The 25,409-nt window shown below is 50.3% G+C and overlaps 1 protein-coding gene across 4 annotated transcripts in view; it reads right to left on the bottom strand.

Moving 5' to 3' along the window:
• NCAN (neurocan) overlaps nt 1-25,409 on the bottom strand; it is a 97,724-nt gene that overhangs the window by 24,140 nt on the left and 48,175 nt on the right. For all 4 annotated transcript variants that reach the window (XM_038773016.1, XM_038773014.1, XM_038773013.1 and 1 more), the window contains one exon: nt 21,259-23,238. In XM_038773016.1, coding sequence (XP_038628944.1) covers nt 21,259-23,238 — 1,980 coding nt within the window. The remainder of the gene's footprint in view (nt 1-21,258; nt 23,239-25,409) is intronic.

Here is a 25,409-nt window from a genome sequence, read left to right as displayed (position 1 = left end):
TGTGTGTGTGCGCATAATGGGACGGGTGTTCACATGTGATTACAGGTGGGAGTTGGTGAATCCTTAAATCCCCTCCTAAGATGGCAGGCACCTGGACTGTAAGCTCCAGGAGAACAGACACCACCTCTTTTCCTTCTGTTGTCTGTTCCCCAACACCTGCTCTAAGTAGGTCTCTGTCCTCAGTAGGCCTCAATCACTGCTGTGGATGGAATGAAGAAAAGGAGGAGGAAGAAGAAAGCTTCTGTGCAGGACTTAGTGGATAGAGTATGGGCTGGGAGTCAGAAGGACCTGGGTTCTAATGCCGGCTCCATGACACGTCTGCTGTGTGACCTTGGGCAAGTCACTTAACTTCTCTGTGCCTCAGTTACCTCATCTGTAATATACGGATAAGAGTGTGAGCCCCATGTGGGACAGGGAGTGTGTCCAACCTGATTAACTTGCATCTACCCCAGCATTTAGAACAGTGCTTGGCATATAGTGAGTGCTTAACAAGTACTATTATTATTATTATTTTTATTATTAAGACCATTAATCCCAGATTAATAACTGATGGTGATTGATCCTGGTTTTAAAGTGGGGACAGAAGTTGGGGCTTGCCCCAAGATTACTGAACTCTAAGGGGCCTATTCAAGGCTAATAATTAATACATTAATTATGGGGTTTTTTTTAGTGCTTACTATGTGCCAAGCACTGATCTAAGCACTGGGCTAGATATAAAGATATCAATTTAGACACAGTCCCTGTCCCACATGGGGTTCACAGTCTAGGTAGGAGGGGGTAGGATTAATTCCATTTTTACAGAAGAAGGAACTGAGTCACAGAGAAGTTAAGTTACTTGCCCAAGGTCACACAGCAGACAAACGGCAGAGCCGGAATCAGAACCCAAGTCCTCCGTCTCCCAGGCCCCCGCTCTTTCCACTAGGCCATGCTGCTTCTCAGGCTGCTAAGAGTATGCCAGTTCAGTGTTTTCAAGGCAGTTAAGCCTGTGGAGGTTTAAGGACTTTCAGCTCTCTGTGGATATAATGAGTCTCCTGAACTTCCAGATTCCGCACTGGGGAGCTGAGTATTCAGAGAGAGCTCCCATTACTCATTCTTCAAGCACTTACTTCAAGTCCAGGAAGTTCTCCCACTACCTAACCTAACTCCCTCCTGCTGCAGTTCAAGCCAAGTTCAGCATGTATTTCTGTGGCTGTGCATGGCTGAGTACCTGTGCCCATGTAATTGCATGCAAGGCTATGGACCTATTCTCTCTACCTCGATCTCATTTATCCTGCTGCCAACCCCTTGCCCAAGTCCTCCCTCACAGCTGGCACCCCCTCCCCCTACCTTCAAAGCCCTTCTAAAATCACCTGTCTTCCAAGATGCCTTCCCTAAACCCTCATTTCCCCGCCTCCCTCTCCCTTCGCATCACCTATGCCCTTGGACCCCTAAAGCACTTGATAATCACCCCCGCCTCAGCCCCACAGTACTTATGGTCATATCTTTACACTCTGCAATTTCCCCTTTCTGAAACTTATTTTACTGTCTTTCTCTTCCTCTTGACTGTAAGCTCCTTGTGGACAGGGATTGTGTCTAACAACTCTGTTATACTCCCACGGCACTACCATCCTTCCTGTCTCACAAGCCTGCAACCTTGGTGTCATCGTTGTCTCCGCTCTCTCATTCACCCCACACATCCAATCCGTCACCAAAACCTGCCGGTCTCACCTTCACAACATCGCCAATATCTGCCCCTTCCTCTCCATCCAAACTGCTACCTTGTTAGTACAATCACTCACCATATCCCGACTGGATTACTGCATCAGCATCCTTTCTGATCTCCCAACCTCCTGTCTCTCCCCACTTCAGTCTATACTTCACTCTGCTGCCCAGATTATCTTTCTACAGAAACGCTCTGGGCATGTCACCCCCATCCTCAAAAACCTCCAGTGGTTACCTATCACCCTTCATATGAAGCGAAAACTCCTATTGGCTTCAAAGCTCTCCATCACCTTGCCCCCTCCTACCTCACCTCCCTTCTCTCCTTCTACAGCCCAGCCCACACACTTCGCTCCTCTGCCGCTAACCTCCTCACTGGGCCTCATTCTTACCTGTCCCACTGTCGACCCCTGGCCCACGTCCTGCCTCTGGCCTGGAATGTCCTCCCTCCTCACATCCGCCAAACTAGCTCACTTCCCCCCTTCAAAGGCCTACTGAAAGCTTACCTCCTCTAGCAGGCCTTCCCAGACTGAGCCCCCTTTTTTCTCTGCTCCTCCTCCCCTCCCCATCACCCCTACTCCTTCCCTCTGCTCTACCCCCTGCCTCACAGCACTTGTGTATATATGTACATATTTATTATTCTATTTATTTTATTAATGATGTGTATATATCTATAATTCTATTTATTTATTTTGATGCTATTGATGCCTGTCTACTTGTTTTGTTGTCTGTCTCCTCCCTTTTAGACTGTGAGCCCATTGTTGGGTAGGGATTGTCTCTATCTGTCGCTGAATTGTACTTTCCAAGTGCTTAGTACAGTGCTCTGCACACAGTAAGTGCTCAATAAATATCCTTGATTGATTGACAGAGCCCTGTGTGTGCCTGTACACATGTGTGCCTTCTGGTGGATATTGTGTGCACATGTGCAAGTCATGTGCGCATTCATGTGCATTTTCGTGTGTGTGTTTGGAAAGCATGTACCCACGCGAGCCAACGCAGAGCAGTCCTCCCAGATCTGTCCCTTCTCACTGCCTACAGCAAGTGATGACTCAGTCGCTTTCAAGCTCTGACTTCTATTTTCAAACTCATTTGCGTTTCTGCCAGGAAAGGGATGTCTGTGATGAGGCACCCCCCAAATCCTCTCCTCCTCCTTGCTGCTTCACTCCAGAAAGGAATGGAGGCTGCCTTCCTCCTCTGCACCCTCGCTGAGAGATGCTTTGAAGCTTCCTCCAATACAGGGATCGGTGACACTGCTGCCTTGTCCTCTGTAGTAGCCTCGGCTTCCCCAGCGGGTAGTGCAGGGTTTCAGGGTCTGTGAATTGGGTTCCATCAGGATCTCAGATTCGGTGGGCGAGCCACTGGTTCAAAGGGGATATGTTGTCGAGCAAGGCCTGGGAGCTTGGAAACCTGGCTGCCCCCACTTGCCAGTTGGGTGACCTTGGGCAAGGCACTTAACTTCTCCGTGCCTCAGTTTTCTCAACTGCAAAAATGGGGAAAGAGACCTGTTCTCCCTCCCCCTTACACTGTGAGTCCCATGTGGGATGGGGACTGCGCCCAAACTGCCTATATTGTATCCAGCCCAGTGCTTAAAGCAGTCTTTCACACATAGAAAGCGCTGACTTAACAAAGACCATGATTATTATTACTACTGAGAAGCAGTGTGGCCTAATGGAAAAACCACAGGCCTGGGAGTAAGGGAACCTGGGTTCTAATCCTGGCTCCACCATTTGTCTGCTGTGTGACCTTGGGCCAGTCACTTAACTTCTCTGTACCCACTTACCTCATCTGTAAAATGGGGACAAAGACTGTGAGCCCTATGTGGGACAGGAACTGCGTCTGATCCGATTATCCTGTATCTACCCCAGCGCTTAGTTCAGTGCCTGGCACATAGTAAGTGCTTAACAAATACCATAATTATTATCATTCTTCCTGTGGTGGAAGCCCTCCACCCCAAGTCCTCTTGCCCCACATGCCCCTCCTCTAGCCCATCTGCTCCCGATCAGCAGGGCTCCCAACTCAAAGCCAAAACCTTGTGATGGGGATCTCTGGAGCCCTGCTTTTTCCTTTGTTATGGCCACTGGAGTGCATAGATGTTTAGGAATCTGGGTGACAGCAGCAGCTCTGGGCAGCTAATTGCCTTGTTCTTTGGAGATGGGGTGGTTACCAGCCCCCTTGATATGCTCCTGGCCCGCCGGCTGAAGGAGTGGTCTGCGGCTAGAGAGTGGCCGCTCTCGGATTTACTCCCTGGTTAGGTATTGCAGGGTTGCCTCATGTGGGCAGGTGGACTGAGGAGCTATTCACTGTTGGTTGTTTAGAGCATCCATATCCACACATGGCTTTGTTTTGGAAGAGTCGCTGGAGAGCCTAGGGACAAAGACTCTGAAGACTGCAGGGTTCCTCATTACAGCCAAATGGCAGCTGCTGAGTGTATCAGGACAAAGCTGTCCCTGCTGGCAATGTTGGTGACATCTCTCCATCTCTCCAATCACAGGGAGTTTGCAAACAGAGAGGATATGGGGCTGACTCCTGATCTCAGCACAACCTCCTGGTGGCGGGGGGCGGGGGGGGGGGGGGGAAGGAAGAGGAGGAGGAGACAACTGCAGCAGCTAAGAGGCCAGGAGGGCCCTCCAGTTCCTCTGGCCTTCTTTGTTCCACTGCTGCAGTTGCCACAGTTGCCGTGACCTACCACTTGCTGCCCGCTTGGCCACCGTGCTGTGATCTATGGACCCTACCTGGGCCCTGATTAATTAATAGCAAAACCCATGGTTGGAAGATCCCAAAAAGAAGAAAGGAGCCTGGCAGTTTGCAGAGCAACAGAGAGCAGGGCCACCGGCCCAAGTCCATTTCCGGAAACCCACGGGATAGGGACAGGCTCAAGACCAGGTTGTTCCTTTAATAATGATAATAATAATGATGATGATGATAATAATTGTGGTATTTGTTAAGCACTTTGGGAGTTAGAGGTCATGGGTTCTAATCCCAGCTCTGCCACTTGTCAGCTGTGTGACTTTGGGCAAGTCACTTAACTTCTCTGTGCCTCAGTTACCTCATCCGTAAAATGGGGATTAAGACAGTGAACCCACATGGGACAACCTGATTACCTTGTATATACCCCAGTTCTTAGAACAGTGCTTGGCACATAATGAGTGTTTAACAAATACCATCATTATCATTACTATGTGCTAAGCACTGTTCTAAGCACTGGGGTAGATACAAGATAATCAGGTTGGACACAATCCCTGTCCCATGTGGGGCTCACCATTTTACAGATGAGGTTATTGAGGCCCAGAGAAGTGAAATGACTTGCCCAAGGTCACACAGCAGACAAGTGGTGGAGCTGGGATTAGAACCCATGACCTTCTGACTCCTAGGCCCATGCTCTTTCCACTAGGCCACACTGCTGCTTCCTTTTCCATCCATCACCTCCCTCTTTCCAGAAGGCCGTCCTTTCCTCCCCCCAACCCACCCCAATTCCCAGCCTTCACTTTGGCCACGGGCACCCAAGGGCTCTGCGGTGACATTCATCACCCGGATTAGGAGCAAACGTGGTTCTCCAGATCTGACAGGGAAGGTGAAGGGAGTGACGTGTGTTCAGCCTTTCACTTTCTTGTTGGGGCCTCTCAGAAATTAATGGAGTATCTGGAGTGTAGACAGGTGGGAGGAAAGGAGGGAGGAAGGGCAGGAAGACAGGGAGAGAGAGAATCAGAGACAGAGAGCATGAGGGAACAGAGAAATTGGGCCAAAAAACACAAGGCAAAGAAGGATGGGAAGGTGAATCTAGGAGAAGCAATATGGTCGAGGGGAAAGGGTACAGGACTGAGACTCAGGAGACCTGGGCTCTAATTCTGACTCTGCCACATGTTTGCTGTGTGACCTTTAGCAAGTCGCTTGACCTATCTGTGCCTCAGTTACTGCAGTTTTCTCCTCGAGGATTCAATGCCTGTTTTCCCTCCCATTTAGACTGTGAGCTCCATGTCAAGCAGGGACAGTGTTTGATCTGATAGATAACTTCCCCAGTGCTAGGTACAGAATAAGTACATAACAAATACCACAGTTATTCTTCTGATTATTATAGTACTCTCTCTTTCTTCAGATCCAGCTCTTTCCCTCTCCCAAAATATAACTCCCACGACTCATGAGGTTCCTTTCATCACCTTCCCCACCCATCCCGCAGCAGGCAAACTCCCCGGTGCCTCAGGTCTTAATTCCCTGACACCCCCAAGAGTTTTCCGGTTCAGCCTTACAATTATTCCTCAGACCCACAATTAATTCACCAGCCCACCCTATTTGTGATTCACCAAAGCCAAAACTATGAAACCAACACACTCAGGTGTTCTCACAAAAGTGGTTAAAAACAGGGGTGAAAGTTTTAAAATAAATTCTACCTGGAATGCTGTGGCAGCAGAGAGAGTGCTATGTGGGAGTAACAGAAATGGGATCAGGGAAAAGCCCCAATCACACCCAAACAGGTTCCTGGGTTGGGTCAGGAACCATGTCCCATCAGAAGAGGGCAAAGAAAGGAGCCATCACATTGACTCCGCCTCTAACCACAGCTCCTTCTGACTCCAAGGCTGAGCCAGGCATACCCAGGCAGACTAGGCAGACTAGGGCCCAGGGGAGGAGTAAGATAGGCAAGGTGGAGCTGGTGCCTACCCAGAGACAGCAGGAGCTTGGTGTAGTGGATAGAGTACAGCCCTGGGAGTCAGAAGGTCATGGGTTCTAATCCCCATTCTGCCACTTACCTGCTGTGTGGCCTTAGGCAAGTCACTTAATTTCTCTGGGCCTCAGTTACCTCATCTGTAAAATGGGGATTAAGACTGGGAGCCCCATACAGGACAGAGACTGTGTCCAGCCTGCTTAACTTGAACCTACCTCAGTGCTTAGAACAGTGCTTGGCACATAGTAAGCACTTAACAAGTGTACCATCATCATCATTATTATTATTATTATTATTATCCACCATCACCACCGCAGCAACATAATTCTCATACCGGAATGACCGTTCTGGCCCTTTTTCTTTTACCAGACCCCAGCTCTGGTCCAATCTGGCTTACTTTCAGCTCTGGTTAAAATAGAAGCAGAGTTTATTATTCAGTTTTCATCCTGATTTCCACTAGGTCCACTGCCTGATTCCACCAAGAGCATGCTCAGATGCCTGGCTGCTCACGTCCAACCCCCTTGCCTCTACCCGTGCCAGATTCCCAGCAGAATCCTGCCTCCTGCCAATGGAGCCAGCTCTTGGCAGCAGAGAAGGGTCAGCAGCCTCGTAACCTTCCAGTCCCCACACCAACACCCTCTTGTCGACACATCCATGCCACGCCAGGGCCGGGCTCTTCAGAGTCGAAGGGGAGAGGGCCAGGGATGGGAGGGAATGAATGTATGATGGATGGCAGCTGTAAGGTGGGGGTGAGTACAAGTAAGGAAATGTCAGCTGGGCCCCAGGGAGCAGAGTGCATCAGTCACTGTCATCGGGACAGCAGAGCACCGGTGACAAAGCGGTTTAAAAGCCAGCAAAATGACTTTAACCAAGAGGAAATCACAGTCCTCCCTGTTCCCTGACCCCCGCATCATCCAGGCCAATAGCAAGTGGGATAGCATCACGAGAAAAGCAGCACAGCTCAGTGGATGGAGCCTGGGCCTGGATTCTAATCCCAGTTCTGCCATTTGTCTACTGTGTGACCTTGGGCAAATCGCTCAACTTCTCTGGGCCTCAGTTTCCTCAACTGTTAAATGGAGATACCTGTGCTCTCTCCTACTTACATAGCGAGCCAGGGACTGTGTACAACCTAATTAACTTGTACCTACCCCAGCGCTTACAAGAGTGTTTGACACATAGTAAGCGCTCAAGAAATACCATTAAAAAAAAACTGGGTGGCTGAGAAATTCCTGGCTTCTGGGGTCTTCACCCGGCCCTGATCCACTCTGGTTTCTAAAGATCTGAGAAGGGACTGAGTATGAGACAGCCAATGGGATTGGAACAACACTCAAAGAGACATGCTGGGGGGCAGCCCCCCAACCCCGGGCACCCAACACCCATCTGTCTCCCCTCTTCTTTCTGTCCTTATCTGGGACCAGGCAACCCCTGTCCCCCAGGGATTCGTTCATTCAGTCATATTTATTAAGCTCTTACTGGACATCTGAAAAGCCAACTACCTAGCAGGGAAGCTAGAGAACCACAGGTGGTCCTAAAAAAAGCTCTTCCTGCTACTCTGCATTATGTGGGTCATACTTTTTAGGCTTCATCCTACCACAGAAAAAGCCTAAGGCAGCCTAAGCCTCTAAGCAGCATGATCTAGTGGATAGAACACAGCCCTGGGAGTCAGAAGGATCTGGATTCTAATCCCAGCTCCACCACTTGTCTGCTGTTTGACCTTGGGCAAGTCGCTTAACTTCTCTGGACCTCAGTTCCTTCATCTGTAAAATGGGGATTAAGACTGTGAGTCCCATGTGGGACAGACTGTGTGCAATCTCATTACTTTGTATCCACTCCAGCACTTAGAGCGGGGCCTGGCACATAGTAAGTGCTTAACAAATAACATTAAAATAAAAAAAAAGATTCAATTAGAGTCTTACTTCCCACCGGAGTTGTAGGAGTGGACCCCACATTGCAGCAGTGGCAGCAGCATGGTAACAGGAGGGAGGAGGATAGAAGTAGATGGCATAGTGGATAGAGCACGGGCTTGGGAGTCAAGGATCTGGGTTCTAATCCCAGCTCCACCACTTGTCTGCTGTGTGACCTTGGGCAAGTCACTTTGCTTCTCTGGGCCTCAATTACCTCATCTGTAAAATGGGAATTGAGACCGTGAGCCCCACATGAGACAGGGACTGTGTCCAACCTAATTTGCTTGTATCTAACCCAGCACTTAGTACAATGCCTGGCTCATAGTAAGCGCTTAACAAATGCCACCATTATTATTATTATTAGAAGGGGAAGGAGGAGGAGGAGAAGAAGGAGGAGGAGGAGGAGGAACAAAGAGGCTGCGCAGCCTCTGTCTCCTTCTCTTTTTCTGTGCCACCTCCGCTGCCCCACCTGACATCCGAGGGCTGTACGTGGGTACTGGGCAAGGGCTGGAATGACACGTTTCTGGTTGTACTGGAAACTCCCTTTAATAGCACCAGGCCTGGCTGTTTCTGTAGAGAATGGTAAAGTCAGGAAGATGCAGCAACACCAATGGAGGCGTGAATGAATTGTCCCAGTTCTCTCTCCCACCTTTCAATCAATCAATGGCATCTATTATTAATAATAATAATGTGGTATTTGTCAAGCACTTACTATGTGCCCAGCACTGTTCTAAGCACTGGGGTAGATACAAGGTAATCAGATTGGACCCAGTTCCTGTCCCACATGGGGCTCACAGTTTTAAGCCCCATTTTACAGATGAGGTAACTGAGGCAAAGAGGAAATGAAGTGACTTGTCCAAGGTCACACAGCAGACATGTGGCAGAGCGAGGATTAGAACCCACATCCTCTGACTTGCAGGCCCATGTTCTTTCCCCTATGCCAAGCACTTACTGTGTGCAGAGCACTGGACTAAGCACTGTTCCTCCTCTCTCTCTCTCTCCATTTGTCTCCCTTTCCATCTGCCCACTCTCTGCTCTGCCTCCCATCTCCCCCCTCCCTCCATTTCCGGCTTCTTTGGTCCTGCCTCATAGAGAGCCCATTCCCATCCCACCCTGATCCTCAAAAAAACTACCTGAGGCCTCTTTGAACAGACCCACCTAACTTACTCCTGTACCATGAGGGGCTGGGATTCCACAGCCCTGAAAAAACTCCTCAGTCTTCTAGAGAGAGAGAGATTGTGAAGGAGTCAGAGAGACAGAGAGAGAGAGAGATACACCTAGAAAAAGAGGCAATCAGCAAGAAAGAGACATAGAAAAAAGCAAGAGAGGGATAGAGAGTCAGAGACAGAGTGATAGAAAGGGGGCTGAGAGTTGGAGAGAGAGATAGTGTATGTGTGTGTGTGTATATATGTGTGTGTTTCTGGCAGAAAGAAAAATCTGTTCAAAACTCAGTCCTGACCTGGCCCCATGCTATCCCCCTCTTCTCACAGAGAAACCAGATCTAGAGTTGCCTCCACCCCCACACTCCCCCTTTCACCACCTCCCAGCAAGAGGGGATCTCAGAGAAAATGTGTTCAAGCAAAGCGAGCTGTTAATGAAGTTGTCACATATGGAGTGGGGCTCTCAGAAGGGTCCTGGTGAGCCCAGGTGGGCTGCGAATGGGGCTGTTGGTCTGCAGGCAGATGGGGTGGTTAGTGGGTTGCTGTGTGTGTGTGTGTGTGTGTGTGTGTGTGTGTGAGAGAGAGAGAGAGAGAGAGAGAGAGAGAGAGAGAGAGAGAAAGTTTAAGGTCAGTTGGTATCCAGATGCCTCCAGCCCCAGCTCCACAGTGCCCCATCCAGCTGCAAGCTGTGGCTCTGATCAAAGGTGGCAAGAAAGCCCTGGTCTAGGATGTCCTTGCAGCAGCAGGGGTTGGAAGCAGTGTTGGATTGGAAAAAAGGCTAACCAAGAGACCCTAGGATCCAGGAAATCTGACCAGAAATCAAATGCAAATGAACAGACATTCATTCTGGATTTGGGGAGGGGGCACCCCCAGCGGCCCCGTTCACGCCTCACTGAGCACACCCGAGTAGCTCGCCAAGATTCTCAGTTGCCATGGTGATGGCGGGTGCCTGCAGGCCGGCTACCTCAGCTTGGCCATGCTCCTGACCTTGGCTGGCCAGGGTCTGAGTGAGCGGAAACCATCCCCTGAGGCAACTGACCATCTTTAGTTAGTTATTGCCCCCTGTCCACCAGCCCTCCCAGCTGGTCCTCTGGCCTGGCAGGAGGCCCCAAGGGTCACTCCTCTTGGCCCATCTCTCCCTGTCATTCCTAGGAGGTGAGGGAGGCCTGAACTCCACACTAGGCACCCCATTATAGGGGCTGCTGCTGGGGTCCCAGTTCAGGAAGGACCAGCAAGAAATGAGTCCTCCCCCTCTGCCACCCCTTCTTTCTCCTTTTCTTCCTTTTCTTCTCCCTCTTTCTCTTCTTTTTCTTAAGAATAGTAACAATACTTTACATTTATGTAGCATTTTCCACCAAAGGAATCCAATGTGCTACCCACATATTAGCACCCTTTCTGGGAAGAAGACTGGGAAAAAGATCATCCTCCCCATTTTACAGATAGAGCCATGGAGGCCCAGAAAGGTTCAGTGACACAACCAAGGTCACCCAGCATGCCAGTGGCCGAACCAGAATTTAGAACCCTAGCTCATCCAACTCCAACCAGATTATACTGCCTGCCCTTCCTTCTCCTTCCCTCCATCTCCACCCTCGCTGGGGTGCCTTTCCCTGTCAAGTTGGCGAAGTACAAGATACCATGAAAGAAACCTACCCATCTCCCCACTCAAAACCCAGATCAAAAGCAGTCTATTGAGAGACAATCCTATAAGAGCAGAGCATCTGTCCTCTTTCCCTTCCTCCCCATATTTGCATGAGGGCAGGGTTTGTCAAAGGCTTCTCTTTGCCCTCCTCACAGCAGGGGGGAGAAGCAAGGGTGATGTCTGAGCTCAGGGTCTGGATCGCAGGTGGCCAGGAAGGAAAGTGGGCTGAGGTGGCCCTGGCAGGTGAATTTTTCAGATGAGTCCCCTATTTCCATGTAAATATCCTTCACCGTTAAGGAAAAGAAAGAGGATTCAAGCCACCGAGGGAGTCGAATTTCTGCGGGAGCCCTGAGATACCTTAGTATCCCAGGGCTGGAAAGGATCCAAGGGGTCATCAGGTCCATTCCCCTGCCCCCAGACTGCAGAAAGCCCAAACCATCCAGGACGGATGGAGTTTTGACCTGTTTTACCAATTTCCATGATATACCTCAGTTGCTGCTTCTCTGTTTGCTCTCCCTGGCACTCAGGAGGTTCTTTCATGCCTAACCAGACTCTTTCTTGTTGCATTTTAAGCCCTTTGAGGACTGAGAAGAATGGGTTAGTGTCCTCCTTGAAGAAACCCTTTAGAGATTTAAAGGGATCTATGAGGCTCAGCGTGGGAAATCACAGGGCAGGACTTCATGGAGCTGGGTTGAAGAGCATCAGTGGGGAGTGAATTTATAGAATGGTGGAGGCTGAGGCCCCTCTCTGTAGAGCCTCACCACAAACCAGGGGAAGAATGGCCAGTCTCCTCCCAATCACTTAAATGATTGGGTGGGAAAAGGGGAGCTCAGAGACTGGGAATAGGGGGGTCTTTAGCCTGTTTTATACTGAACAGTCCAGTTTTCAGCTAATCTGACCCCTGTCCACTACAGATGGCCTTATGCCCAGGGGTTTTTATTTTCAATACTTCTACTTCCCTGATTAAGTCCTCATTTCCCCTACCTGCCCTCCCATTTCATTCATTCATTCATTCATTCTTCATTCATTCAATCGTATTTATTGAGCACTTACTAAACTCAAGTATAATTGATCAATCAATGGCATTTATTGAGTGCTTACTGTGCGCAGAGCACTGTACTAAGCACTTGGGGAAGTACACTGCAACAGAGCTGGTAGACACGTTCCCAGCCCACAAGGAGCTTACAGTCTATGGGAAAAACAGACACTAAAGTCAATTCCAGCTAGGAGAAATGGTAGAATATAAGGATATGGACATAAGTGCTTTGGGGCTGGGATGAGTATCAAAGTGCTTGAGGGATGCACAGCCAGGTACTCTCCCAAGTGCTTAGTACAGTGTTCTGCACCCAGCAAGCATTCAATAAATGTGATTGACTGATTGAATGGCAGAAGGGACAGTGTGGGCCAAGGCTGGTCAATAGGTAAGAGGCATAGCTTTAGAAGGCATATGTCTGGATCAGAGGGGTCAGGCTGAGGGATCATGGGAGACAAGAGCAGACAGATACGGTGGGACTGGAGGAAAAGGCTCCAGAGGGAACAGAAACTTGGGATTTGAGCCCAAGTCTTGGGCCTCTCGGCTTCCCCTCATTTCACACAGCCACGTCTCCTCTGCACAGCAGAAAGAGAGGACTTGGCTCCAGGGTGGGGTGAGACTCTGCACTGAAATGGCTCCAATTACATCCCTGGCTCAGAACATTAAGACACATTTTATGAGTCAAGCAGCTTCTCTCCCAGAGCCGGGAGAACTTCAAATCGTGAATATTAAGTGTGTTGACAGACTGGCCCCTCAGCTTGAAAGATCCACGTTGCTTTCCGCCCCCCTCCCCACCCCCCGCCAGACTGAAACAGAGCAGAAAGCTAAAATATTCCTGGCCAGGGGCAGCCTTTCCAGCAAGGCAGAAGAGACTCTTGGAATTTCATATATTTTGAAAGTTGGCTCTGTGGTGGCCTAGGGGAGCCTTAGGTCGGAAAAGCCTGGGAACCGGAGTTACAATCCAGGTGGGAAAGCAAAGAGACCTCAAAACTTTAGCTCAAATGTATATATGTTTGTACATATTTATTACTCTATTTATTTATTTATTTTATTTGTGCATATCTATTCTATTCATCTTATTTTGTTAGTATGTTTGGTTTTGTTCTCTGTCTCCCCCTTTTAGACTGTGAGCCCACTGTTGGGTAGGGACTGTCTTTATATGTTGCCAACTTGTACTTCCCAAGCACTTAGTACAGTGCTCTGCACACAGTAAGCGCTCAATAAATACGATTGATTGATTGATTGACTGATTTAAGGGAAGAAAGAGCCTGGAACTCCGATGCCATTATTACTAGGTTGGTCCTTTCATGGTGCTATTGATATTCCAGGTTCTAATTGCTAATACCAGCAGTACAGATAATATTGCCAAATGCTAATATTCATTGCTGATAACGCTACTTATCACCAATATAAATATATTATTGTTAGAATTTGAAGACGATACTACTGATGGGGATCTCTAGCCATATGTGCACACGTGTCTGAAAAGACAGATGTGTGGGGAGGGTGGCCAGACTTTCCGATTCTGCTGGGGGGCCCTGGCTTCGGGCACCTGGTCTTAATAAACATTCCCAGGATTCCTGAAACATGCCAGTTTTCACAAGCTAGGCCCACTACCCCACCCAAACCAAAAGGGGATCTTCCACGCATATGCAGCCCTGTTCAGCAGGCCCAGCTGTGCCTGATGCCTTCTGGGAACTTGTAACCCCAGCAGCCCAAGGGGCAGCAACAATACACTAACAATTTAGGGGGTGGGTCCAGCCAAAACTCCACAACACCCTGACCCTTGGAAGCCCTTAATGAAGACGTAGAGAATTGGGAGGGGATTCCACACCTGAACCAAATTTGGCTGAGTTCTTTTGGGCCAGTCTGACCAGAGCTCATGCCTCTGCTCACTCACTCCGTGCCGACCAGGAGAGGCAGACCACGTCCCCAGTAAATGCTGAAGGGAGGCGGTGAGCTGAGGGTTGAGGGGCTGGGGACAGATCTTCACAAGAGTGGTAATGCAGGAGACAGACCCAATACAGGGTCAGGAATTGAGTCTAGGAGAGGAGAAAGGGGTTCTCCATTAATAGACTCCATCTTAGCTGACTCCTCTCCTCTCCTGTCACTCCCCCACCTCAGTCTCCTCACTCCTCCAAGGCAAACCTCCTAACCATTCCTTGCTCTTAACTCTCACTCTCTTGTCTCCGAACTACTGCTGATGCCTATCTACCTGTCTGGGACAGCCTCCCCTTCAGCTTTGCCAAACCCTCTTTCTAATACTGCTTCCCCCAGGAGGACTTCTCTAATTATTTCCCTCATCTTCCTGGTGCTAACCCCTTAGCTCTCATTGTATAGAAGCCACCTGGTCAAACAGAAAGAGTTCAGGCCTGGGAGACAGAGGGCTTGAGTTCTTATTCCAGCTCTGCCAATTGCTTGCTGTGTGAGCCTTGGGCAAGTCGCTTCATGTCTCTGTGCCTCAGTTTCCTCATCTGTAAAATGAGGATTGACTCTAATCCCAGCTCCACCACTTTTCTGATTATATATATAATATACATACATATGGGGGGGATACTGAAAGGAGCAGGAAGATGGGGCAGGGCAGTTAGTTACTGGTGGTAGCACAGCAATTGATTCATTCATTCATTTATTCAATCGTATTTATTGAGTGCTTACTGTGTGCAGAGTACTGTACTAAGCGCTTGGGAAGTGAAAGTTGGCAACATATAGAGACGGTCCCTACCCAACAGCAGGCTCACAGTCTAGAAGGGGGAGACGGACAACAATGTATCAAATACAAGGAAGCAGGGTGGCCTAGTGGAAAGAACACAGGCCTGGGAATCAGAAGTCCTGGATTCTATTCCCAGCTCTGCCACTTACCGCCTATGTGACCTTGGACAAATCACTTACCTTCTCTGTACCTCAGTTTCCTCATCTGCAAAATGGGGATTCAATACCCGTTCTCCCTCCTACTTAGACTGTGAGCCCCATTGCCCTGATTGTTTTGTATCTACCTCAGCGCTTACTAGTGCTTGGCACATAGTAAGCACTTAAATAGCATAATTATTATTATCATCATTATTAATATTATTCTGTGGGACATGCACCATGCCAAATAGCACTATTATTATTATTATTATTATTATTTGGGACATGGACTGTGTCCAACCTCATTATCTTGTATCTGCCCCAGCACATAATACAGTGCCTGGCATATAATAAACTGTTAACAAACACCATTAAAAAAAAAGGAAAGTGGAATTAAGACATTTCCAGACACAAGGAAGAAGGACAATAGGACATTGACAAGAATAACCCCAAAGCTCCAGGAGGAGAATTGAGAATATGCAGACACACCTCTGGAATACCCCAGATGACCCAGAGAGACATCAGAGGCCAGGATGCCCACCCTCGGGGCAGAACCAGGGAGAGGGCAAAAGGATGTTGGAGTGGGTAAAAGAGGGACCAGGAGACAATAATCTTTGTTCTGCCAGTTGGGCTCTGCAAGCCAGAGTCCACTGGTCTGTGCACCAGTGTGGGAAGAGCTAGTAAACAGAATTGCTTTGGACCTCTTGCAGTGTCATCTCATTTTTAGTTAGGAAAGTAAGCGCTCAATAAATACAATTGAATGAATGAATAATGGGGTGACTGGCAGATTCTTTCTCTTTTTGCGAGGTTCTCTTACAGGAACCCCAGAATGCTGTTGATGGGAGGTGGTTGTCAGCAATACAAGTCACTTAACTTCCCTGTGCCTCTGGTTCTTCATCTGGAAAATGGGGATTCAGTACCTGTTCTCCCTCTTTCTTTGACTGTAAGCCCCACGTGAAACAGGGACTGTGTCCAACCTGATAATCTGGAATCAGTCCCAGTGCTTAGTACAGGGGTTGGCACATAGTAAGCACTAAACAAATATTATTATTATTATTATTAATGTCATTATTAATTCAAGAGCTGCCCACACTGGAGGGAGCAAGCACAGGGTGAGAGAAGAAATCTCTTTAAGCACTTTGGCATGCTCCTCAGGGGCTCGCTCAACCCGAGACACTGAGAAGCGCCAAAGCTCATCTAATTAAAAAGAAAACAAAAACACACCAAAAAAAGCACATAAGCAAGCACCAGGGCCCAAACAGCTGAATTGCTGCTACAGACACCACAGTCGCCTCAGGGAAGCCCACAAGAATTGGAGGCCCAGATGGAGAAGACAGGGAGAGGGGTACCTCAGCTCTACATGGCACTAGCTTGCTTAACCAAGAAGGAAATGGGAGGTAATAATTATAGTATTAAAAGCCTACTGTACGCAAAGGGCCGTACTAAGGGCTGAGAAAAAAAGACATGAGAGAGACAGGGTCCCTGGCTAGAAGGGGCTGGGATTTGTGGATAATAAGAGAAGCAGCATGTCCTAGTGAATAAAGCACAGGCCTGGGAGTCAGAAGGACCTGAGTTCTAATACCGGCTCTGCCATTTGTCTGCTGTGTGACCTTGGGCAAGTCACTTGACTTCTCTGGGCCTCAGTTACCTCATCTGTAAAATGGGGATTAAGACTGTGCGCCCCCCCCCCAGGGACAACCTGATCACCTTGTAACCTCCCCAGAACTTAGAACAGTGCTTTGCACATAGTAAGTGCTTAATAAATGCCATTATTATTATTATTATTTCACTTCTCTGGGCCTCAGTTCCCTCTTCCGTAAAATGGGGATTAAGACTGTGAGCCCCATGAGAGGTAGGGACTGTGTCCAACCTGATTATTTTGTTCCCATCACCTCCACTCCCTCCCTCTGCCCTACCCCCTTCCCCTCCCCACAGCACTTGTGTATATTTGTACAAATTTATTACTCTATCTATTTTATTAATGATGTGTATATAGCTATAATTCTATTTATTCTGATGGTATTGACACTTGTCTACTTGTTTTGTTGTCTGTCTTCCCCTTCTAAACTGTGAGCCTGTTGTTGGGTAGGGACCATCTCTCTATGTTGCTGATTTGTACTTCCCAAGCGCTTAATACAGTGCTCTGCACACAGTAAACGCTCAATAAATATGATTGATTGAATGAATGAATATCTACTCCAATAATTAGAACAGTGCCTGGCACATAGTAAGTGCTTAACAAATATCATACAAAATTAATAATAATAACAGTTGTGGGATTTGTTGGGTGCTTATTATGTGCCAAGCACTGTACTAAGCCCTGGGGTAGATACGGTGCATGCAAACCAGACACAGTCACTGTCCCAAACAAACAGAAGCCACAGTTTTAGGAGGAAAGAACAGGTATTTAGTCTCCATTTTACAGATGAAGAAATTGAGACCTAGAGGAGTTAAGTGACTTGCCCAAGGTCACACACAGATTGGAACCCACTCCCTCTTAAAGGCCTGTGCTCTTTCCATTAGATCATGCTCTCTAAAAGCAGGGCCAGGCCTAGACACTTTGGCACATATCAGCCATCCTCCCTCCCATGCCCACTGCTTCCCAGAACCAAGGTTGGTGGGGGCAGGAGGGATTATAGCTGCAGGACCTCTCCAGTGGCTGAGGGCCTGCTCAAGGGTTGTGCCAAACAGATGATAAGTCAGTCTTAATAGCAGACCTGGGTCGCTCTTAACTGTAGCGACCCTCCTGTCTCATCAGAGCCTATCCCAAGAGCCTCAAGGTGGCATCGAACCAGGACCATAAAGGTGGGGTGTGAGCTCCAAGCCCTGAACACCTGGGATCCAGACAAGTCCTTGCAAATCTTCTCCCTCCCAGACTCCTGGCCCAGCAAGGGGAGGGGGCTGAAAGTGGAGGGGAGACACCTCCAGGCTCCAGCCCCTCTTATCAGGAAGGAGTCAGTCAGGTTAAAGAGAGAGAGCTTCTAGCAGTTCGGGCCAAGCTGGCTGGCATTTCAGGGTGGCCACTATTAATGATTTAGCAATAAATACTGCAGAGACAGACAGTGCCTGCCGGAATCTCATTCCACACGGGGTCAAGAAGATTTCAAACCCCATTCCCTGCTGCGAGGGCCCGAAGAGGCTCCTGTCATTAACCCAGTCAGCCAAACCCCCTGGCCTGGGTCCTCCTCACTCTCTGCAGACTCTCATTTCCTGGTTTGGGAGCTGCCAGAGCGCTCCTGCCAAGCCCAAATGAAACCTGATTTCATTTCTCCACGTGAAAAATCGAGGGTGTTTGGGTTGGGTTGAGCTGGCAGAGCGGATCTTTCCTGTTTTTTGGCTGCTTCTGTGCTCCTCTGCTGGTTCAGGTCCTCGGAGAGTGGCAGCTGGGGTTCGGGTGGGCTCTCTTAGTATTAGTGGATCCTCCCTCTCTCCCCCACTAGCCCTGCCAGGAGGGCGGCACCCAGGCTCTCCTGCACCTATGGAGCCACACCTCCCTCCCTACAGTTACGAGACCCTCCAAGGGGGGGCCACAACCGCCACCCCCTCTGCAGGGCTGGACCTGCTCCCTTATGGAACTCAGTGTAGCCTAATGGATTGAACACAGGCCTGGGAGTCAGAAGGACCTGGGTTCTAATCCTGGCTCCATCTGTTGTCTGCTGCGTGACCTTGGGCAAGTTGCTTAACTTCTCTGTGCCTCAATTACCTCATCTGTAAAATGGGGATTAAGACTGTGAGCTCCATGTGAGACATGAACTATGTCAAACCTGATTATCTTGTATCTACCCCAGTGCTTAGTACAGTGCCTGGTGCATAGTAAGTGCTTAACAAATACATAAAAAAAATCTTCTTTAGGAGGTAGAGCAAGGAGGCAAATAGCCAAAAAATGCCCCCCCCCGCCCCGCCCCGACACATACACACCCCAAGCAGGGTGAGTTTGGACAATCATGACCTCAGAGGGCTTAGCCCCAGACCCTACAGGATGCAGGCGAATTAGGATTCCAGAGGGTGCCATCTGTCATGGAGGGGTGATGAGGAAGAAAAGTCTGAAAACCTGCCTCTTTGGAAGAGAGGAACCACACAAACACTCCCAGGCAGGGAGTGGAGAACCTCTCACCTTCTCCTGGGCCCAATGGGATGTGGCAGGGAGGAGGAGGAGGGAGTATCCTTGGGTCTAAATTTTCCCTTTGCATGGAGGAAGTAAGAGAGGGCCCAGCTCCCGTTTCCTCGTTCTACGGACTCCGATGTTTCTGCATGGAACAACCTTCTTAACCATCCACCGGACCATATCCTCTCCCTTTGCACCCTAGAGCTGGAGGCCACCTCTGTCAGGAAGCCCTCCCATCCGGAGGGCTTTCTCAGCTCAATCCTGTCGTGGCTGGCTCTGGCTGGCACAAGATGGGGATTGGAATTGTCTGCCTGCCTTGCCTCCCCGATTCTCCCAGATCCTGCCCCCACCTTCCTCCCCAACCCCAACCCTGTAACTTCCCACCACCCAGGTTCTCTCTACTAGGTAACTGACCCCCTGACCCCTGAGGGTGTCTTGGCCTTGTGGCCTCCCCTCCAGACTGTCAGACCATCACCAATGACACCTCCGCTGGCTGCTGGGTTCTGAGCTGATCTGATGCTCCTCCCTCCCGACCCACTCTCTTCCCCAGCAGAAACCCTCAGGAACACAAATCCAGTGAGACTAGAAATGGGGGTGGGGGGTGGGGGGAGGTAGTGGCAGGACGGAGGAGGGGAACAGATTCAGCCTGCCAGACAGAATCCTCTCACCACAAAAATCAAATCAAATCAACCATCTGGCAGCATTTGGGGGAGGAAGGGGACGTACGTTTGATTTCAAAGGATGTCTTTTCATTTCGATTAGTACCAGTGTTACTGGCGAGAGGGGCGGTGGGCATTGAAACAAGAATATAGGATCTGAAGCAAATAAAAAATCCTCGACAGCACCTGGAACAAAGGCGCTGGGGCCTCCCCGGGGCAAGGACATTATCCTTGTCTCTGCCACCCTGATCGTCTAAGCAATTGGACTAGCTAAATAAGAGCATCAATCCCCCACAAGCATAATTTAATTAGAGGTGGGTACGGCCTAGCTGGCAGCATGCCACCACTTCGGTGGAAGGCGTGGGGGAAAGTGGCTGGGTTCTCCAAGAGGTACCGGTGCCTCTAGAGAAGCAGCTTGGCTGAATGGAAAGAGCATGGGACTGGGAGTCAGAGGACTTGGGTTCTAATCCCAGCCCTGCCACTTGCCTGCTGTGTGACCTTGGGAAAGTCACTTCACTGCTCCGTGCCTCAGTTTCCTCATCTGCAAAATGGGGATTCAATTCCGTTTTCTCTCCTACTTAGACTGTGAGCCTTACGTGGGACCTGATGATCTTGTATCATCCCCAGCACGTAGTACAATGCTTAACAAAGACCATTATTATTATTGTTATTACTATTATTATTCACAAGCAGAGCCTTAGTCTCGGCACCATCACGTGGGATGGGCAGAGCAGGGGAGGGGAAGAGGAAGGATTTCCTTGTGGACTAGTGGGTCTGGCATGTAAATGGCAGACAGGAAGCAGTATGGACTAGTGGAAAGAGCCCGGGCCTGGGTGTCAGAAGGACCTACGTTCTAATTCCAGCTTCACCACTTTCCTGCTGTGTGACCTTGGGCAAGTCACTTAATTTCTCTGTGCCTTAGTTACCTCATCTGTAAAATGGGGATTAAGACTATGAGCTTTATGTGGGACAGGGACTGCGTCCAACCAAATTACCCTGTATCTACTCCAGTGCTAGTACCATGCCTGGGACATAGTAAGCACTTAACAAATGCCAGTATTATTATTAGGAAAAGAGGCTAGGAAGGATTAGGGGAAATGGGTAGGGGGAAACACTCCCAGCAGCAGCAGCAGCAGTAGGGGAGTTGCAGAATCATTTGGCTGGATGGCAACTAAGTCATCCTCCTACCTCCAACATAGGACTACCCCTAATCTGTCCCAGATATTCCTAAAGAATTACAGGGAAAAGGAGATTGTCTATCCTCTCTCGTTCCCTCGGGGCAGCATCCCCAATCGGGACTTTCAGGAGGTTCTTCCTTGAGTCTAATCTCCATCCCTCCCGCTGCAAGGGAAGCTTGCTTTGTCTTCTGGTCTTGGGTGGAGCTGGAGACCTTCTGTTTTCTAAAGTGCTGGGGCTGTGGAAGAGTTGGGCAAGGGCAGGTGGGAAACAGAGGATCCTGGGTTCCAGGGTGAAGGGATCCTAGATTATAGCCACCCCCTTCCCTCCCTGAGAACTTTCCCTGGCCCTCTCGGTCCCTAGGGACAAGCACTTACATTCTGTGCTCAGGTTACTCTCCAGGGTCCAGGATGGGACTTCCAAATCCCCTGCCATAGGGAGCATCTGGTCCTCTGGTCCACTCCCGGTCTCCTCCCCCAGGGCCAAGCCCCCGGACTCTGTCACGGGGCCTGGCTCAGCCTCCTCGGAGGATGCCCCCTCTGGCCCAAGGGAATAGCTCCCCTGGTCCGTGGTGGGTTCTTCTGAGCCCTCCCCAGGCAGGGTCCTACCCTTGGGGCCAGTGGGCTCCCCACCCTCCCCGGTTCCAGGCCGCAGGGAGAGCAGGGTCTCGGGTAGCTCCGGCAAAGACTCGCCAGGGCGCAGGGTCTCCTTGCTGTGGCTGAGCAAGCCGTTGGTGGTGGGGTGGGGTGCCGGGAGCCCCAAAGGGCTGGGCAACTCTCTTCTGCCTTCCCCTGAGGCATCGTCCATGTCCTGCTCTGGGATGCTGGTCGGGGTTCTCTGGAGAGCCCAGCCCCCTGATTCCTCTGAGCCATTTGGGCTCAGAGACTTCAGGGTCCCAGCTTCCAATGGCTCTGGGACAAGCGTGGGTTCCCCTGAAGGGCCACCCTCTTGGGCAGTCAGCATGGCCAGTGGGTTGGCTTGGGTGGGGTCTGGGGTCACCCAAAACGACTCTAGAAGGCCTTCGGCTCTGCTTTCCAGGTGGGGTCTCCAGGGGTCCAACTCTGGCTCCAGGGGGTTCCATGAGGTGAGGTGTCCAGGGCTGGGATCATCGGGCCCAGGCTGTAGGGTGGAACTAGCTGGGGTCTGGCTTTGGAAAGCATCTGCAGAGGAAGTAGCCACCGTGTGGAAGCCAAGTCCCTCCTCTTCTTCCTCAATCTCTTCCTTCTCCTCCATCTCCACCTCCGCTTCTTCAGTCGCCTCGGTAACCAGATCCCCAGGGGCCATGGAGGGGTCTCCGGTGATCCTGATGGGAAGCAGAGAGTCAAGGTCGCTGTTCAAGGGGTGGGAGGCCAGCAGGACGGTGGATGGAGTCTCCTCTTGGAGTACCGAGACGGTTGTCCCTGCCGCAGCCCCCCCGGTACCCTGCCAGTAGGTAGCTCCGGGCACAGTGGTCTCTGTCTCTCCAAGAAGGGACGGCGGATCGGGGTCTTGGTCTTGTCCAGCCTGGCGTGCCTCCTGCCCTCTGTAGGGGGATCCAATTTCAGTGACTGAATCTTCCTGCCTGCCCACTGTGGAGGGTGCTGGTGGGGTGGATGGCTCTTCCTCAATTCTTTCTTGCCCACCTCTGCCCCATCCGGGGTCCTGGATGCCTGTGGAACTCCAGTTGACATGCTGGGTCTGGAAAGCCGTGGAATCCTCTGGGAAGATAGCAGTTTTGCCAGGTTCCCCTTGGGGCTCCTGCATAAAGGCCCCTGGGGTCATTCTGCTGGGCAGGGTGACATCTGGAGGATGGGAGGTCCCTGGGGTAGGAGGGAGTGAGGACAGCAAGGAGGGCTTGGGAGCCCGCAGCATGGCCAGGACAGGCACATCCACCTCCTTGCTGACACGGGTCTCCCCAGAGGAGACTTCGGAATCTTCCCCCTGGACCCGTTGGAGGGAGCTGCTCTCTGCTCTTTCGGTCAGCATGCCACTATTGGTGGGCAATGGGTACGGGGTGGCATCTTGGCTAGGAGGGCTGTCTGTCTGTCTTCGTGTTGCAGTGTCCCTCAGGTGCCAGAGGAGCTCACCCCCAGCCAGATCTAGGGTCACCACTGCCAGAGGAGCAGTGGGACTTAGACTTGCTGCCCAGCTGTCAGTGTTGGCTGATGATGTTGGCTCTTGGGTTGGGACTAGGAAGGCTCTTGTCTCCTGGTCACTGGTGACTGGACGCTCTTCAGGCTGGGTCAACGAGGGGCGGTTGCCTTCTTGAGGAGCCAGGGCTGGGGTTCTGGTCATTTCTGGGTCTTCTCTCTCCTCGAAGTCAGGCACAGAGGTCAGGAGGCTAGGTGGGCTCCCTGGCTTCTCGGATCCTGGCACATCTGCAAGAAGGCACATGTGGCACAATTAGCAGGAAGCCGGAGGGCATCATAGGAGAAGGCCGGGGACCCAGGGAACTGAACCAGTGAGAAGCACTGTGATCTTGTTGAAAGAGCCCAGGCCTGGGAGTCAGAGGACCTGGGTTCTAATCCTGACTCTGCTACTTGGCTGCTGTGGGACCTTGGGCAAGTCGCTTCACTTTTCTGTGCCTTAGTTTCCTCAGCTGCAAAATGGGGATTCAATTCCTGTTCTCCTTTCCTCTTTGACTGTGATCCCCATGTGGGATGGGCAAACAGCTGCCCCAAATCTGGGAAGCAGTGCAGCCTAATGGAAAGAGCATGGGCTTGGGAGTCAGAGGATGTGAGTTCTAATCCTGGCTCTGCCACTTGCCTGATAGATGACCTTAAGCAAGTCACTTTGGAGAAGCAGGATGGCCTAGTGCAGAGAGCACAGGCCTTGGACTCAGAGGGACCCGGGTTCTAATCCCGGCTCTGCCACTTGTTCTCTGTGTGACCTTGGGCAAGTCACTTCATTCATTCATTCATATTTATTGAGTGTTTACTGTGTGCAGAGCACTGTACTAAGCACTTGGGAAGTACAAGTCGGCAACATATAGAGATGGTCCCTACCCAATAACGGGCTCACAGTCTAGAAGGGGGAGACAGACAACAAAGCAAAACACGTAGACAGGTGTCAAAACCATCAGAATAAATAGAATTATAGCTATATGCACGTCATTAACAAAATAAATAGAGCAGTAAATATGTACAAGTAAAATAAACAGAGTAATAAATCTGTACAAATATATACAAGTGCTGTGGGGAGGGGAAGGAGGTAGGGTGGGGGGGTGGGCAGGAGGAGAGGAAAAAGGAGATTCAGTCTGGGAAGGCCTCCTGGAGGAGGTGAGCTCTCAGTAGGGCTTTGAAGGGAGGAAGAGAGCTAGTTTGGCGAATGTGTGGAGGGATGTCATTCCAGACCAGGGGAAGGACGTGGGCCGGGGGTCGACGGCGGGACAGGTGAGAACGAGGCACAGTGAGGAGGTTAGTGGCAGAGGAGAGGAGAGTGTGGGCTGGGCTGTAGAAGGAGAGAAGGGAGGTGAGGTAGGAGGGGGCGAGGTGATGGAGAGCCTTGAAGCTGAGAGTGAGGAGTTTTTGCTTGATTCATAGGTTGACAGGCAACCACTGGAGATTTTTGAGGAGGGGAGTGACTTGCCCTGAGCGTTTCTGTACAGAGATAATCCGGACAGCAGAATGAAGTATAGACTGAAGCAGGGAGGGACAGGAGGATGGGACTTCACTTCTCCAGGCCTCAGTTACCTCATCTGTATAATGAGGATTAAGACTGTAAACCCTGTATGGGACAGGGACTGTGCCCTACCCAATTTGCTTGTATCCACTCCAATACTTAGTACAGTGTCTGGCGCGCAGTAAGCTCTTAACAAATACCACAGTTATCTTCTCTGTGCCTTAGTATCCACATCTGTAAAATGGGGATGAAATGCCTGTTCCCCTCCCATTTAGACAGTGAGCCCCACGTAGGACAGGGACTGTGTCAACCTGGTGATCTTGTATCTACCCTACTGCTTAGTACAGTGCTTGGCACATAATAAGCACTTAACAAGTACCCCAATTATTAATATTATTATTGAACCGAGGGACTTATTCCCTGAAACCCTGGCACCCAGGCCTGGGTCTGAATGAGCTAGGAGGTGAGGGGCGTGGACAAGGTGAAGGGACCCACCCTAAGTGGGTCCCTGTCCGATCCCTCTCTGACCCACCCCCCCCCACCAGCATCTTTTCTCTTCAGAATACAGCCCCCCCACCCCCGATGGTGTCACATTCTCATGGTCCCCAGGAAGACAAGAAACACTGAGACACAGAGTTGGTCAAGGGCTTGCCCCAGAGCCACTCAATCAATCAATCGATGGTGGTTATTGAGTGCTTACTGGAGGCAGAGTACTGTACTAAGAGCTTGGGAGAGTAAAATCCAACAGAGTTGGAATCAAAAAGTCATGGGTTCTAATCCCAGCTCTGCCACTTGTCTGCTGTGTGGCCTTGGGCAAGTCATTTCACTTCTCTGTGCATCAGTTACCTCATATTTAAAATGGGGATTTAAGATGGTGAGCCCCATGTGGACTGGGACTATGTCCAACCTGATCCCCTTATATCTATCC

Source organism: Tachyglossus aculeatus, chromosome X1 (assembly GCF_015852505.1).
Source record: "Tachyglossus aculeatus isolate mTacAcu1 chromosome X1, mTacAcu1.pri, whole genome shotgun sequence".
NCBI lineage: Eukaryota > Metazoa > Chordata > Mammalia > Monotremata > Tachyglossidae > Tachyglossus > Tachyglossus aculeatus.
This window is presented reverse-complemented; position numbering and strand designations above follow the sequence as displayed.